The 15,545-nt window shown below is 41.7% G+C and overlaps 1 protein-coding gene across 3 annotated transcripts in view; it reads right to left on the bottom strand.

The window, feature by feature from the left end:
• The window catches only part of NTRK2 (neurotrophic receptor tyrosine kinase 2), a 286,834-nt gene that overhangs the window by 6,916 nt on the left and 264,373 nt on the right, over positions 1-15,545 (bottom strand). For all 3 annotated transcript variants that reach the window (XM_075931774.2, XM_075931775.2, XM_089779251.1), the window contains one exon: positions 180-338. In XM_075931774.2, the coding sequence (XP_075787889.1) occupies positions 180-338 (159 nt within the window). The remainder of the gene's footprint in view (positions 1-179; positions 339-15,545) is intronic.

The following is a 15,545-nucleotide window of genomic DNA, read 5'->3' as shown; positions in this document are numbered from 1 at the left end:
TATGACACTTGTGATATCATAAGTGTTGGCAAGAGTATAGTGATTTTTTATTGCAAATAACATGGCAGCTTGTGTGTTATCCTTTCCAATCAGGAGATGATTCCCTGGTGGCATCCATATCTTTATTTAAATTCCACCATCTCAAGCACATTTTATTATCCACAGAGCCTAATACACACCTCATTGTTTGAGAGCTGATACCACGGCTGTTTGCCATAGGTGAAGATTTCCCATAAAACAACTCCCAAGCTCCAAACATCACTTTCCGTGGTGAACTTCCTGTACATGATACTCTCAGGAGGCATCCAACGAATGGGTAACATGGTGTGACCACCCACCTAATGGAAAAAAAAAACTTGTTTAAAAGAATTCGGATGGGTTCCTGGGGAAGAAGTGCATAATGGATGTCAAAATGGATGAGTGGATATTGATATTTTTGATTAGTGCCCATTAACTTTAAAGAGCTTGTAAGAACAGATTAGCAAGATACTTCTGCCTACGATCATAAATTCATCTCTCAATCAATGCAAGTCGATGGCAATCACTACCAAGATCAATTTCTCCATCATATGGTACCTTCAAAGAAATTGTTTCTGAATTATATACTGTTTTTTTAGATTTATTTAATGCCTTCTGTCGCAGGGACTTCAGAGTCATTAATGAACACAATCCAACAACACCCTGTGAGACAGGTTAGTATTTTTATCCTCACTTTACCACATGGACTAAGGTATCACATCATGAGTTCTGTGCAGACATTGCCCTGCCCCAGATCAAACCCGCATTGACTTCAAGTGAGCTCCACAGCAGTCTGTCGATATGTAGAAGCAGAGCCAAGGTGATTTATCTCTTAATTCCCAATTCCATGCCTGGCCCAAAAGACTTCTCCCCTCCTCCTCTGAAGAACTGAAAGTGAACTGGGAGAGGAGAATTAATATTCACCTATGAAAATCAGCATTTTTTTCATATATTGGTCTTGACTATATTCATGGCCTTCCGGTGTTTATAGTTCACAGACATTCCAGTGAATAAGCTTTAGCATTGTGGCAAATTAATTTTTCATAAATATTCTAGAGATTCCTGTCAATTAGCCTTTGAGAAAAGTGAATTTTAAGTTGAATTATGTGTCAAGATTAGAATGTCAAAATGTATAAATAATTGTGATTCTCAAATTGCATAAATAACTAAGCTTAATTCTTTTAAAAATATATTTCCATTTTTCAATTGATTTATTGCCTCTGGATATGTCATTCCAACTGGATTATACAAATTAACAAATCTACACATGTATCTTTAAAAATGCGATCTACTGAACTACTATGAGTTGGCACTCTCTGCTAGAAACTGGGAGATGGATCACTTGTTAAATTGCCCGTTCTGTGTGACCATTTTATGGCATTCCGATTATCTCTGAAAGAATATTTTCTTTCTAAAGGATATATAATTTTTGATTAATACGTGTTTTCCTGTCCAATAATTTAATTTATGAAACCATAAATTTATTTAATTTATGAAATCAGAACACACTTTTCACTTTTTAAGATTCCATTCTTTGAAAAGATCATTCCTCTTACTTGGGACTTTACATAAGTTGTTATAAATGATATTTTCCTTGTTCTGATGTCAAAAGAGCAAATGATAGCAGAGACTAATAAAAGTTCAGTCAGGGTTCAGATTACTTCTAAAGCAATCGGAAAATATTTTCCCATATATTTGTCAGTGCTTCAGCATTAGTGTAGCATATCAAAAATACAGTCATCATTGTTAGTACAATCATGCTGCATACACTGCCTTAATAGACTCAGATCACTGTTGTTTCCATAAAAATACATACAAGTGTCACAACCTATATAGGTATGTCTTATTTCTAGGCACTTTTTTGCTGCACCTGAATCTAGATAATATGGAAGAGAGTGAAGACTAGTAGGTAGATACGGAGACTGGAAGTCAGGACTGAATTCTATTCCTGGGTATTTCATGATGGACTATGTGCACAGGGACCTAAATTGGGATCTAACTCCCTCTGACTTCAATGTGGCTTAAGACTGTTGAACTTCAAACATGTGCCTAAGGCCATGACTATACTACAGGTTGACGTGAGCTGACATAAGTTTTGTCATCACTGATAAACTGCTATCATTACATCACTTGTGCATGTTCACACAATGCTCCTTGTGTTGGCAGAGTGTGTGCACAGTTGGTGCTTTAGCACAGATGGAGCACAGCACTGTGAGTAGCTATTGCACTGTGCAAATCACCATCTTCTGACACTAGGTATTCTGGGAATGGATCACAGGGCATTATAGGGATGAGCTCACCACCCAATAATGTAGCTTTTTCTATTCCATTAGTCCATGGGCTTCTATGTGGTATGCCATTTTCAATTTCCTGTATAAACTTTGCACTCACTATCTCTGCAGTGATGCAAGTGTGCAGGGCTGTTAATTGCCTCCTGCTATGAAGGACTATGATTCTGGACAATGGACAGTGAATAGTAAGAGGAATCCCTAACTGCAGTGTGGTGATAGATGGCATATATATCCCAATTTTGGCCCCACACCTATCGCAAGATATACTCTTGAGACAGAGTACATGAACAGAAGGGGCTACTTCTCAATAGTACTGCAACCACTGGTGCACCGGATCATTCCACTGACATCAACAGAAGGTAGTCAGAGAAGGTGCATGACATTTCCATCTTCAGAAACACGGGCCTATACAGAAAGCTGCATGTATGCAGGGACTTTTATTCTAGACCAGAAAATTCCAACAGGACTTGTGGAAGTGTCCATGAAAATCCTGGGAGACGCAGCCTACTCCTTATTCCCACAGCTCTTGAAGACTTAGACTGGAAACTCTGGCAGTAGCATGAAGTTTTTCAACAACAGACTCAGCAGGTGCAGAATGACCACTGAAAGTGCATTTAGAAAATTAAGGGCTTGCTGGTGCTGCCTTTTGGGCAGGTTAGACCTCACTAAGAAAAGTATTTCTATGGTCATAGAGTCTGCAGTGCTCCTCATGACATTTATGAGGCAGAGGTGAAACTGCTCCACTGTGCTGACCAGAGTGGGAATTGTGAGACACCTCCTGGTAAACAGTTAGGGCAACATAAGCAAGTGCAGTGTCTACATTAACCCTGCGTTGCTCTAACTTAGTTGCAAAAATTTTTATGTCATTTGTTAAGGTGGTTTTATTATGTCAGCATAGTAGGAAAGTTAAATCGGTGGGAGAAACATTGCAGGGTGTGTTCCACCATGGTTTTGTTGGGGAAAGCTGATTTTTGTTGACCAAACTGTTTAGTGTAGACAAGGCCTAAGCTCTGCAGAATCAAGGCCCATTCATGTGAAGTCACTGCATACCCATCTGATAGCACAAGGATGTTGTAAAGCTCGATTAATTAATATGAATAATTTGTGGCTGAAAAGGCACTATTAAAGAATAGGAAGTATTGTTTTAAATAAAGTATTATTAAAATAAAGATATATGAACAAAGATCCTGCTTCCTGAACTAAACTAATGAGCAAACAGTTCCATCCTGCCATATATATTTACTGTTGAATGATAATTCATTAGAAAGTAAAAAATGTTAATCCCTTAGAAACACAGTCACTTGCCAGGCCAAAGGGCAAGTGCCAGTAAAAGATGATTAGTTGTTAAAGGCTTTTGGTCTTGTTAAATATTAAAGTGTCTCTTAGATCTGCTCATCATACAGCATCCATGATAGCTTTGTTTCAGCAATTTCTTTGACGCATTCCTTAAAAATTTATGAAAGCTATCAACTGTGAAATATGGTTCTCTTATTTATTATTGTTTGTTTGTCATATCAGTGATATGAGGTTTTAAAAAGCAAATTAAAAAGAGAACTTTTTCCACTCTAATCCCCAGGGCTAGATACCTCGAAACCATAGTATAGTTGTGGTAGGACAGAGCACTGATTTTATTAGAATCAATTAAAGGGAAAAAATACCATCTGTACAATTATGATAGATGACTGTAGCACAATCACTGTTCTGGTGACCAAAACCAAGGCACCTCAACTCTAGCTGTCTCCTTTACCAGGAAAAGCAGGCCTGGTTCATCACCTGCAAAGAAAGTACTGCCTGCACTCTGGCCTTTCTTGCCAAGCTGCATTTAGATCACAAGACACCCAGGCTGTAAGATGTTCAGCACAATCTCTGCAGGGGTGAGCGCCCTCAGCTCCAGTTGGACCAAATTCTGAAAGGCTCAGTGCACATGCAACTCCCACTGAAATTAATGCTCATCAAGGTACTTGTCATCTGATGGGTTTTGGCCAAGCAGCATGCAATGTATGCATGTATTTAATTACAGTAAAACTCCAATAGTCTGGCATCCAGTTGTCCGGCACTCCTGATAGTCCGGCATTAACTGGAACCCGGAACTGCTCAGGTCAGCCACTCTCACGGCCGAGCTGCTGTGAGCCACATGCGCTATCATGGCTCGCGCCGTTCCACTCATGGTCCCCAGCGCACAGAGCATCTAGCCTGCATGTGCTAGCAGCCGGCCACTGAGCACAGGCAGCTGCTTCAGGACACGGACATAAGACTGGAGGAGAAGGGGGATTGGATGACAGGAGGGAGGGGAGGTGTTTGGCTCTGGGGAAGGTAAGGAGAGGGGAGGGGGACTGGGTTGCACACGGCATCCCGGCCAGCTCATTGAAAAGCTGGCCACTCAGCGCACATGCCTCAGCACCTGGAGGGAGATGCGTGGCTGTACCGGTGGCTCTGGGACCCGAGCATAAGGTGGGGAGGAGGGATTGAGTTGGGAGTATGCCCCCTTATAGTACCTCTTGGGACTCCGGTATATCCGATAATCCAGCACCACCTAAGTCCCAAACGTGCCGGATTATTAGAAGTCTACTGTATTGAGTACCAATAATTAATGATTCAGCAATAAGTCCTCACTTCAAGAAAAACAAACCATCACGACTTAGGGCAGGACTTAAGTATGTGTTTTACCACATGCATCCGTGTTTTCTTGACTTGACAACTTACACCTGCCATGTCGTTCCTTTGTCAGCCTAATAAGAACCACTGAGTTGCCACTGCCAAGAGAGTTTTAAGTCTATTTGCTTGGTAAGCTGAAGGGCTGTGTTATGGTGACACACTGTGTATGAAAAAAATAGATTTTTGTCATTCTTCCAAAACTATAAATAGATTCAAGTTGCTTATAAAGCAGGACTGTGTTGATGTCCTGCTAGCTCCTCTGCTGTCCCCCAGGAGAAGTGAGTTGGAGTTTTCCTGGGGCGACAAGAGGAACTACTGAGTGACTTCCTTGTTCAGCTCAAGGAAGTGAACTTCCTTGTTTGCGTCCTGAGAAATATATACAGCCACTCCCCGAGTTGCGAACGGTCTACTTATGACCATTCTCATTTACGACCGAAGCTATCGTAAATGGTGGACCCCGAGTTACAAATGCGATCCGCGCTTACAAACAGCGCGGTTGCATGTAACTCTATGGGGTCTGACTTACGAACAAACCGAGTTATGGACCAATTGCTTGGTCCGTAACCGGTTCGTAAGTCGGGGAGAGGCTGTACATTAAAGCATCCTCTCTTCTCTGTTCACTACCCTCACACCTCGATACTTCCATGCCATAACACCCATGGGCAACTCTAAACAAAATCAATGGGAGTTTCCCAAGAAGAATCAACGGGTAAAAATATTAATATAGGGAGCATTCCTGCACAGTGCTGAGTATTTCTGAAGGTTGTTAAGTGCCCTTGGCTCATTCTTTAATTGTCGTTACAGGTGCTTAGGACCTTGTAGGGACCTGCCTAAAGTATGATTATAATACTACTACATATACATCACTTAAAAATTCTGTAGAATAACATTTCAGATGAAGACCATCTTTAGTGTTCACTATAGCTAAGGTTATGACAGCTTTAACAGCATTACTGTTTTAACTGAATAAGCTATCACTTAAATCTTTATTATAGCTTTATCAGTACCACAAAATGATAAATTCAATAAAAATATGGTATATTTTCTTGGGTTCTTATTTGGAGACAGTTGCCTTATTATGGCTCACTTTTTATTTAAAATTGCATAGCCATATAAACCTAATGAGACTGAAGCTCTTGTTTCCAAGTCATAATATAGGTAACTGAGAAATCACAGGCACTGCAGTGTTCTTATATTACTAGCGACTCAATTATAATCTCAATTAGAATTAGCTTCTGCTGCACACTAAGGGCGTGTCTAGACTACACCTCTCTGTCGACAGAGAGATGTAGATTAGGCACATCAAAATTGCTAATGAAGCAGGGATTTAAATATCCCACACATCATTAGCATAAACATGGCCACCGCTTTTTTTCTGACACAGAGCTTTTTCAAAACCCACCTACCAAAACTGCCCCCCGCCCGTCTAGACGCAGATCTGTCGAAAATAAACTCTTGTTCAACAGATCCTGTAAACCTCATTTTTTGAGGAATATAGGATCTGTCGAAAAAGGATTTATTTTCAAAAGATCCACGTCTAGGTTGCCATTTTTTTCAAAAAAGCTCCATGTCGAAAAAAGCAGCGGCCATGTTTATGCTAATGAAGCGCAGGATATCTAAATCTCTGCTTCATAGCAATTTTGATGTGCTCGATTTGCATTCCTCTGTCGACAGAGAGGTGTAGTCTAGACGTAGCCTAAATGTCCACAGGGACAGTATGCCAAGCCACTGAGCTATGATGTCCTTCTCAAAAGAATCACCTCCAGAAGGAAATGCTGCCACAATATTTCAAATATGAAATGTCACATTTTAGACAACGCAATGTCATTCCACTGATCACTGCTTTCATCACTCACCATTTGTATTTTCAAAATGAATTTAGCTCTCCTGAAAGATGCCAGATAAGCAGTGCTTTGAAATGCCCACCCTTTATTTATCCCCAGAACAAGTATCAGGCTTTGCGCTGCCCCACCAATGTGCCTTCAGTTTGAACTACAATGTCTATCTCAAGAATTGGGACGTTAGTGGACTTTCTATGCTTATGCATTCCTTATGTCCTTCTTGCTGAAGTTACCATATAGTGCTTTTTGTGATGAGGATATTTCTGTACTAAGAATGGAAAGCTGTGTCACACAGACTATGGAACAGTCTTCACACAGTAACAATTTTTAGATACTATCCACTTGGGCAGCATTGGCATCAGTTAGCTGTGAAGGGATTTATATCCTATCAAAAGCCATCTAATCCCACATTTGGAACTGTTTATGAATATTTTAATACTATACACTTTTACCAATATCATCCAGCAACGTTGCCTTTATATGCAACAGATACAGAGTCTTGATATAAAAAAACCCAAATATTTTAAGCTTCCAGTTTGTTTGGCTCAGGGTAGAGTTATTGTGAATAGAATGAACCTTCAAGTTTTTGTTACTGGCATGATGTTACAAAAAGAGATTTCTTAAAACTGGTTGTCTGAGGGACAAAATGGCAGATAAATGTTGATAAGTGTCAATTAATGAACCTTGGAAAAAATAATCCCAATTACACATACAATTCAAATAGGTCTAAATTTGCTATTGCCACTCCACTTGTTATGGAACCATTGATGGCTCACTTCCAAATAGTCCATCAAACCATTCTTGCTTAATTGTTAAATTTTCAAATGAAGCCCTTTACACTCTCTCCAAGAAAGAGATCTTGGAGTCATTGCAGACAATTCACTGAAGACATCTGCTCGATTTGCAGCGGCAGTCATCAATGCTAACAGAATGTTAGGAACCATTAATAAAGATGTAAATAAGAAGACAGAAAATATCATAATGCCACTTCATAAATCCATTGTACATTTACACCTTGAATACTGCCTTCAGTTCTGGTTGCCTCATCTCAAAAAAGATATATCAGAATTGGAAAAGGTACAGAGAAGGGCAAAGATTAGGGATGTGGAACAGCTTCCATAGGAGAGAATAAAAAGACTGGAACTGTTCAACTTAGAAAAGAGAAAACTAAGTGGGGATATGATAAAGGTCTATACAATCATTAAAGGTGTGGAAAAAGAGAAGAATTATTTACCCCTTCCTATAAGCCAACAATTAAGGATCACCTGAAGCAATTAATAGGCAGCAGGTTTAAAACAAACAAAAGGAAGTACTTTTTCACATAATGCACAGTCAGTGCGCACAGCTCTCTGCCATGGGGCATAGTGAAGACTAAAAGTAAAACTGGATTAAAAAGACAAGTTCATGGAGGCTAGTTCCATCAATGACTATTAGCCAAGAACATCAGGAACACAACCTCATGCACTGAGTGTCCTTTAATCACCAACTGCAAGAAGCTGGAAAAGGATGACAGGATGAATCACTCAAAATTGCCCTGTTCTGTTCATTCCCTCTGAAGCATCTGGCATTGGCCAGTGTCAGCTACTGGGCCAAATGGACCATTGAGCTGACCCAGTATGGCCATTCTTATGTTCTTATAACTAATCAGAATGATGTTACAATTGTTTTCACAATGTTAAAGCTATTCAGATCCCTCCTCCTTTTTAAGCTCCTTTGCATACATAAAACCCAAACCACTGTGATTCTTTTAAATCACATTTCTCTGTTTTCATTAAAATACTGTATTGTCATTACTCAAGCCATTTTTTAAAAGAACAACACTATACTCACATGTGTCCACTGTATTGTCACAACACCACCTAAAGCACAAGGGGGCTCTGAGCTGGTTGAAGCTTCTATATGCTACTTCTGCATAAATAATAAATCATCACAGAAAACATATATTGCCATTAATACTCAAAATGCCAACACAGTTAAATTAAAGGGAAGGAAAATATTTCTTAAATTATTGAAAGATATATTGGATTTCTAAAAACAATGTAAACCCCTGTCTACCCTTCTTTACTCCCTTTCTGTCTTTTCTCATGTTTGTCTACTCCCTCCATCCTTGCCCCAGCCATTTCTCCCTAGAGGCCAGCCATACCTTTCTCCCCAGAATAACTAATAGATTTTGTTTACGTGTTAAGTCCTGTGCACTGCCAGAGATGCACAAGACTTAGTCACTTGTTCTGCATTGGCCACAGCACTCATGTGGATGGACTACAACACCCATATGAAACCACATGGATGGGATGGCAGCCGTGTTACGCAGCTATTTGTCTGCATGGATCAGAGTGCAGGATGGAGGCCTGAAGACCTAATTCAGAAAAGATGTTAACCACATAGTTAGTTAAACATTGGTGGGACTTAGGCTGAACTAGAGCCTTAGTTTGTCACCAGGCTAATTCTAACAGTCATTTATTTATTTTGTCTTTTAATCTGAATGATTCACTCAAACTTAATAAAACATGCCAGGCAGTGTGTGCATCAGGCTGATTATCGTACTTTAGTGGTGGTTTGTGTTACTTGTCTTTGGGTCTCTTATGTTATACCCACTCCTAAAACATGCTATAATTGCAATTTAAAAAATTCCTGTCATGCTTAAACCGAAAACCTCCTGTCTCTTGATGAGTCTATCCTCTTTCCTTCTCATAAAAGAATGGTAAATGTTTCTCTTGGCACAAGACAGATCAATAATTGTTGTTTTTCCCTCTTCCATACTCTGGTCATGAAGACAAAGTCAAGGTCTTCTCCTGAAATATCATTAATCCTGCCATGTCCACTTGCAGAAGCGCAGTAGATTTTTGTCACAATCCCAGTCTGAATGATGAACAATATTACTCCACAAAGGCCTTTAACCCCATTTTTACTCATCTTTGTTCAATAAAGGGCTCATTCATAAAGCTCTTAAATAATACTAACAATAACTGTCAGAAAACTGAAATGATGACTGACCAACAATTTATTGAACTCTGCGAATTGTGTTTTCTACAAAATATCTGCATAACGCCGATTCAAAATCATGTGTCAATATCCTCTCTTAAAACAAAATTCTCCTCTCCATTCCATGCAGTGGATAGGACATCCTCATTTGGAACAAGTACAAATTAGGGACTAGTGATTATCAGCGTGGCTAAGCAATCCCTATTGAGGAGTGGGAAATAATCGTGTCAATGTGGCAGAATAAAGTCCTAAATGGAACAAGAAAATGTTTGTGATCATTTAAATCTCCTAGTTCAAAAAACATCTACCACAGAGCTTTTAAAGCTTCTTAACCTCTCAGCCTTGCCCCATGTAACCTTAGAGATGTCTTTAACTTCATACCTTCAAGCAGAGGATACACATGAGGTGAGATGATCTATTAACAATGTGATCCTGGCTTGGCTGGTTTAACTTGTATTACTTTCTAACAATTTTTCTAAACGTTCTCCTTTTCAAAGCCAACAAAACTTTGAATTCACATAGTAAGCCAAAATACAGTGATAAAAAATGGCATCAAATTAAGTTTTGACATACACTGATGTCAATGGGTTGTGGTAAGGTAACCAGGTGCAAGATTTAGCCCTCTGAGACAGGAGAAAAGTCCCTATAAAATATGGTGAATTGGACTTCTCCTCCTAAGGCCACTGTCATCAAAGCACAGTACATTATGGAAGGGTTAAATATTTAGGATAGATAGAGAGAAGAAATCTTTAAACACAACCAGGCCAGTCAGAATAACCGTCCCTCTCCACATTTATATCCCTTCTAAAAAAACCCTCACCACTCTTCTCATATTGGCCACAGGTGGCATTAATTAATAAATATACTTTTAAAAGTAAGTTAGTCCCTTTTCTAGATGTCTCAGTGTGATCTTTCTGACCTATGCCTGCTTTTTATGTCACAGTCCTATAAAATACTCCAGGCAGGCACAGAGATCTGGAATAATTTGCATAATCAGTACCTTAAACTGTAACTTCTGAGGGCAGAAGCTGTTTCTTGTGCAGCACAAAGCACATGGTAACCCTAAACAAATAATAAATCATAATTGTAGTGGTAATAATGATAGGCAGGGACTACTTTTCCAAGAAACCAAGATGAGAGCCCTAAATAGTGGCATGAATAGACCATGGCTATGGAAAAGGCCATGTGTTTCACCCCTTACCTCCACCCCCGATTAGAAGCAAGTTGCCATAGTGGTTGCAATAATGCAAAAGAACTGAAGAAGTGTTAATTGAATGAAAAATAGCAGCCCCCGCCCCAAAGTAATGTACACTGGTGCAATTATCAGCATTTAGATGCCTCGGGACTGAAGTGTCTGTCAATTTAAAAAAGAGGGATACTTCTTTTTTTTTTAATGACATGCATTTCTAGTTTAGACTGTAGATCAGGATCTACGCCAAAACTAAATGTTATAACCATATGGTATAAATTATAGGCAAGGGCAACTGAATCACAATATATTAAGAGATTCTTGAGACACCTCAGTTTGTTTCTGGAGATATCGGGGATTTAGGAGCATGGTCAAAAAGCAGAAAGATGGGAGTAGCATAACCCAGAAAATGGCTGTTGTACTGAACCAGATTGTCTCTTCCTGCTCCTAACATGCCCTATGTTCCATTAGCCTGCACCACTATGACATGTAGCCACTGATAACTTCAGCATCAGCATTATGAGCTTTCAGACATAGACAGTTGTATACTTTTTAATCAAGCAACCACAGTGCCATTTGTACTGTACCAATATTTTCATAAAACAATCTGGAGGCCTGCTAGTTATTACAATGCAGTTGGGAAAGAGAAAACAATGTTTGTTAAAATTCAGCTGATTGTCATTACGGTGAATGAGGGTCTCATAACAACATGGCTGTGTCTACACTGGGCCACTTATTCTGGAAAAGCAGCCGCTTTTCCGGAATAAGCTGCGAGCTGTCTACACTGGCCCCTTGTATTTCCGGAAAAGCACTGTAAGAAATCAGCTGCTTTTCCAGAAAAACTATGCTGCTCCAGCTCAGGCAAAAGTCCTTTTTCCGGAAAACTGTTCCGGAAAAGGGCCAGTGTAGACAGCACAGTTGTGTTTTCCGCAAAAAAGCCCCAATCGTGAAAATGACGATTGGGGCTTTTTTCTGGAAAAGCGCATCTACATTGGCCACAGATGCTTTTCCAGAAAAAGGGCTTTTCTGAAAAAGCATCCTGCCAATGTAGACGCTCTTTTTCCGGAAATACTTATAACGGAAAACTGTTCCGTTTTAAGCATTTCCGGAAATTCATGCCAGTGTAGACGTAGCCCATGTGTTTGCAAATTTAGCCTTTGCAGAGTCTACATTAGGGTCAAAACTCTAAATTATATTGGTTTTTATTGGTGATTTTGGGTATAATATTATTCATGTTAACTGTGCTGCATTTCAATATCTAAAAGGAACAGTTAGTTTAATTCAGACCCAGAGAAGGCTAAGCAAAATGCCAAGCAAATCAGTTTGCATCAGTACAATTCAGAGGGAAAGCTTTACTCCCAATGTCAAGTCTGAAAACTGTCTTCTGAACACTAGAGTTCACAACCTTCCCCATGTTTTCTTTTACAGAGGACCATGTTTTATCAAATTTATTGCAGGTTAACACAGCATGTCTGATTCCATCGGTCATGTCAAGTTACATCATGGAAGAAAAGGGGAGGAAGGGAAAAGAGCTTGGTTCATAGCTTTACTATTCCCCTAGGAGTCACAAAAGCATTTCTATAATCTATACAGCGTGGCAGAACCACGGTTTTCAGCCATAATGCCTCAGATGTTGTAGGCCTTGGAATTAAGCTTGATAGTCTCAACCCATGTTTCTTGATAGCTAATTTAGCGGAGCAGCCTCTAGCTACATAAGGCAACAAAGTGAGACACCCCGGGTATGTCTACACTAGGAAATTATTTTGAAATAACTACTCCCAAAATAACTATTTTGAAATAAACATTATTACTTGTGGAAAGCAGGAGTTGTTATTTTGAAATAGCCAGCCTGTTATTTTGAAATAAAGGGTGTGGTAGTGTGGATGTTCTGCTTATTATTTCAAAATAAGGGGAGTTTATTTCAAAATAACTTCCTAGTGTAGACCAGGACTCAGGCATTTAATTTCTAAAATATGGGTAACTGAAGAGATCTGCTGAGTCCCCATGTCTAGTAACACAAGGAAAGGAATGACCTTTTGGTTCAAGCACAGATTAGGGGTTCAGCAACATTACATCTTATTCTTGGCTCTGTCACAGAGTTCTGGGATGACTTTGTGCAGGGCCGGCTTTAGCAAATGCAAGGCCCAATTCGAACATGGCCCCGGCAGCCAGGATTTTTTGTTGAGCAAAAAAAAAAAAAAACAATCCACCACACACACAAAAACAATAACAGCCACTTTGAATCCCCAGTGTGTGACCCAAACACGCGCGGGCAGTAAGCGCTAATGTGAAATGACCCTTAATTAAATCATGAAATAAAAGTAAAATTCGTATTGTGGTAGAGAAAAAGAAAATAACTAAAAAACTAAATGTCTAGAAACAAAATAAGGGAGATAGGAGGCGCAACTTGATTTGTTAAAAAACAGGAAGTTGCTTTATATCAGTGGTCTCCAATCTTTTTACACCCAAGATCACTTTTTAAATGACAGAACAAGCCAAGATCTACTGCCCCGCCCCTTCCTTGAAGCCCCACCCTCTCTATTCTCCTCCTCTCCATCACTTGCTATTCCCAAACCTTATACTGCTGCTTTTATTACCAATTCTTCTGTAGGAAGAAGTTTTTCCAAAATTTGGTCTGTCTAGACTGGACCAAATGTCAGATAACCCCCTTCTTTTGGAAGCCCCGTTATTCCCTGTGGGAAGAGGAATATAGGGGTGACTGAAAGATCATGTTTGCTCTTCCACTAAAAGAAGTGGAAGAACAAATGCATCCCTGGATGCAGAAGAGTTTTTCTGGGATATCTCCGGAATCCTGAAAAACTCCTGTAGTCTAGCCGTAACCTCGCTGGGTTGAGACAGGATATGTAGGCTCTGGAGTGGGAATGAGGGATTTGGGTGTGGGAAGAGGTGAGAGGTGCAAGCTGTGGGAGGAAATCTGGATGCAGGAGGAGGTGGATTAGGGAACGCTTGCTCATGAAGGGGGCTCCAGGCTGGGCAGTATTGGGGTCAGATGTAGGGTTAGGGTACTAAGCCACAGACTTCTGGATGTGAGGGTTCAGGAATTTGGGTTGGGGTATGTGAGGGGCTCAGGGCAGGGGGTCCCAGTGTATGATAGGCTCAGATGTAGGGTTTGGAGGAAAGGAGAGTGCAGGAGTGTTATGATGCAGTGGCCAGATGGGGGCTTGGCTCCAACAGGGGATTTGTTGGCCAGGCTTCATTTTTAAATAAAATACTATGTCAAACACAAAAAGTTTCTGCATTGTCGTTATTTCTGAGGAGGGAACCTGTTTTGAGTCAGGGGTCACTGACCCACAGAAAAGTCAGTTGGGGCCACACAAGTGAGCTGCAAAAAAACCCTCCTCCAATCCCCCCTCCCAAGCTTCACTAATGTGGCCCCAACTGTGTTGATGGGAGCAGGGGACACATTTCTGCGGCTGGGGAGAAGGAACAGGGGAGTGGGGAGAGAGATCAGGGGAGTGGGGAGGGGAGAGGGAACAGGGTGCCAGTGGGGACAGGTTTCTGCGGCTGGGGAGAGGGAGCAGGGGAGTGGGGAGAGGGAACAGGGGGCCGGCAGGGGAGAGAGAATAGGGGGGCTGGGAGGGCAGGAGATAGGGTGCCAGTGGTGACAGGTTTCTGAGGCTGGGGAGTGGGGAGAAGGAACAGGAGGGGAGTGGAGGCAGAGTCCCCTACACCCGCCTCCTCCCAGGATTCTTCCCCCCCTCCGAGGGAAGCCGACCAAAACCCCTCCCACGCCTGCCCCGGGGCCAAACCCCCCTCCCGCAGCGCAGCCAAAACCCCTCCCACCACCGTGCCTGCCCCGGGGCCAATCCCCCACTCGCACCTGCCCCGGCCCCAGGGCCAAAACCCCCTCCACTGGCACAGCCAAAACCCCTCCCGCGCCTGCCCCGGGGCCAATCTCCCGCGGTGCAGCCAAAATCCCTGCGCTCGACTCACCCCTCTTGAGTCCTGTGGCCATGGTGCAAGGAAGCCGCCGGTACCACACTCCTCCTCCGGGGCCGACACCCCTTCCCACAGCTCGCCTGGCACGCTACAGAGCTGTGGGAGGGGAGCAGCCAGCACACTTCCAGAATTCCCGGAAGTGGCGCAAAGCTGCTTCAGGAAGGACTTCTGTCCACCCCGTGGGAAGCCGGCACTATGCTGGTAGGTAGTGGGGCTTCTCGGAGGTGGGGAGAAAATGGAGGGTGAGGGACCACAAACGCTCACGATCGGCTGGTCGAGGCCTTACGATTGACCAATCGATCGCGATCGACAGGTTGGGGGACCGCGGGGCCCGATTCGGGGGAATAGGTTGAATCGGCCTAAGGCCGGCCCTGACCTTGAGTATCTCACCTGGGGCCAATTGTGGCCTATAAACAACTGACTGCATTAAGAATGAAGAGGTGCACCGCCTAAACAGGCATTCCTGGAGACAAGCACAACCCTTTATGAGACACAGGGAGGAACACAGATACTATTACATCCTATGCTCACCATACATTCTCTCCCATGTAGGATCAGTTCTGGAGACCTGGAGAAAGAAGAGGGAATCTTTGCCTGTCCTCCCTGCCC

The sequence above is a fragment of the Pelodiscus sinensis genome, chromosome 6 (assembly GCF_052426305.1).
Source record: "Pelodiscus sinensis isolate ZL-2025 chromosome 6, ASM5242630v1, whole genome shotgun sequence".
Taxonomy (NCBI): Eukaryota; Metazoa; Chordata; order Testudines; family Trionychidae; genus Pelodiscus; species Pelodiscus sinensis.
This window is presented reverse-complemented; position numbering and strand designations above follow the sequence as displayed.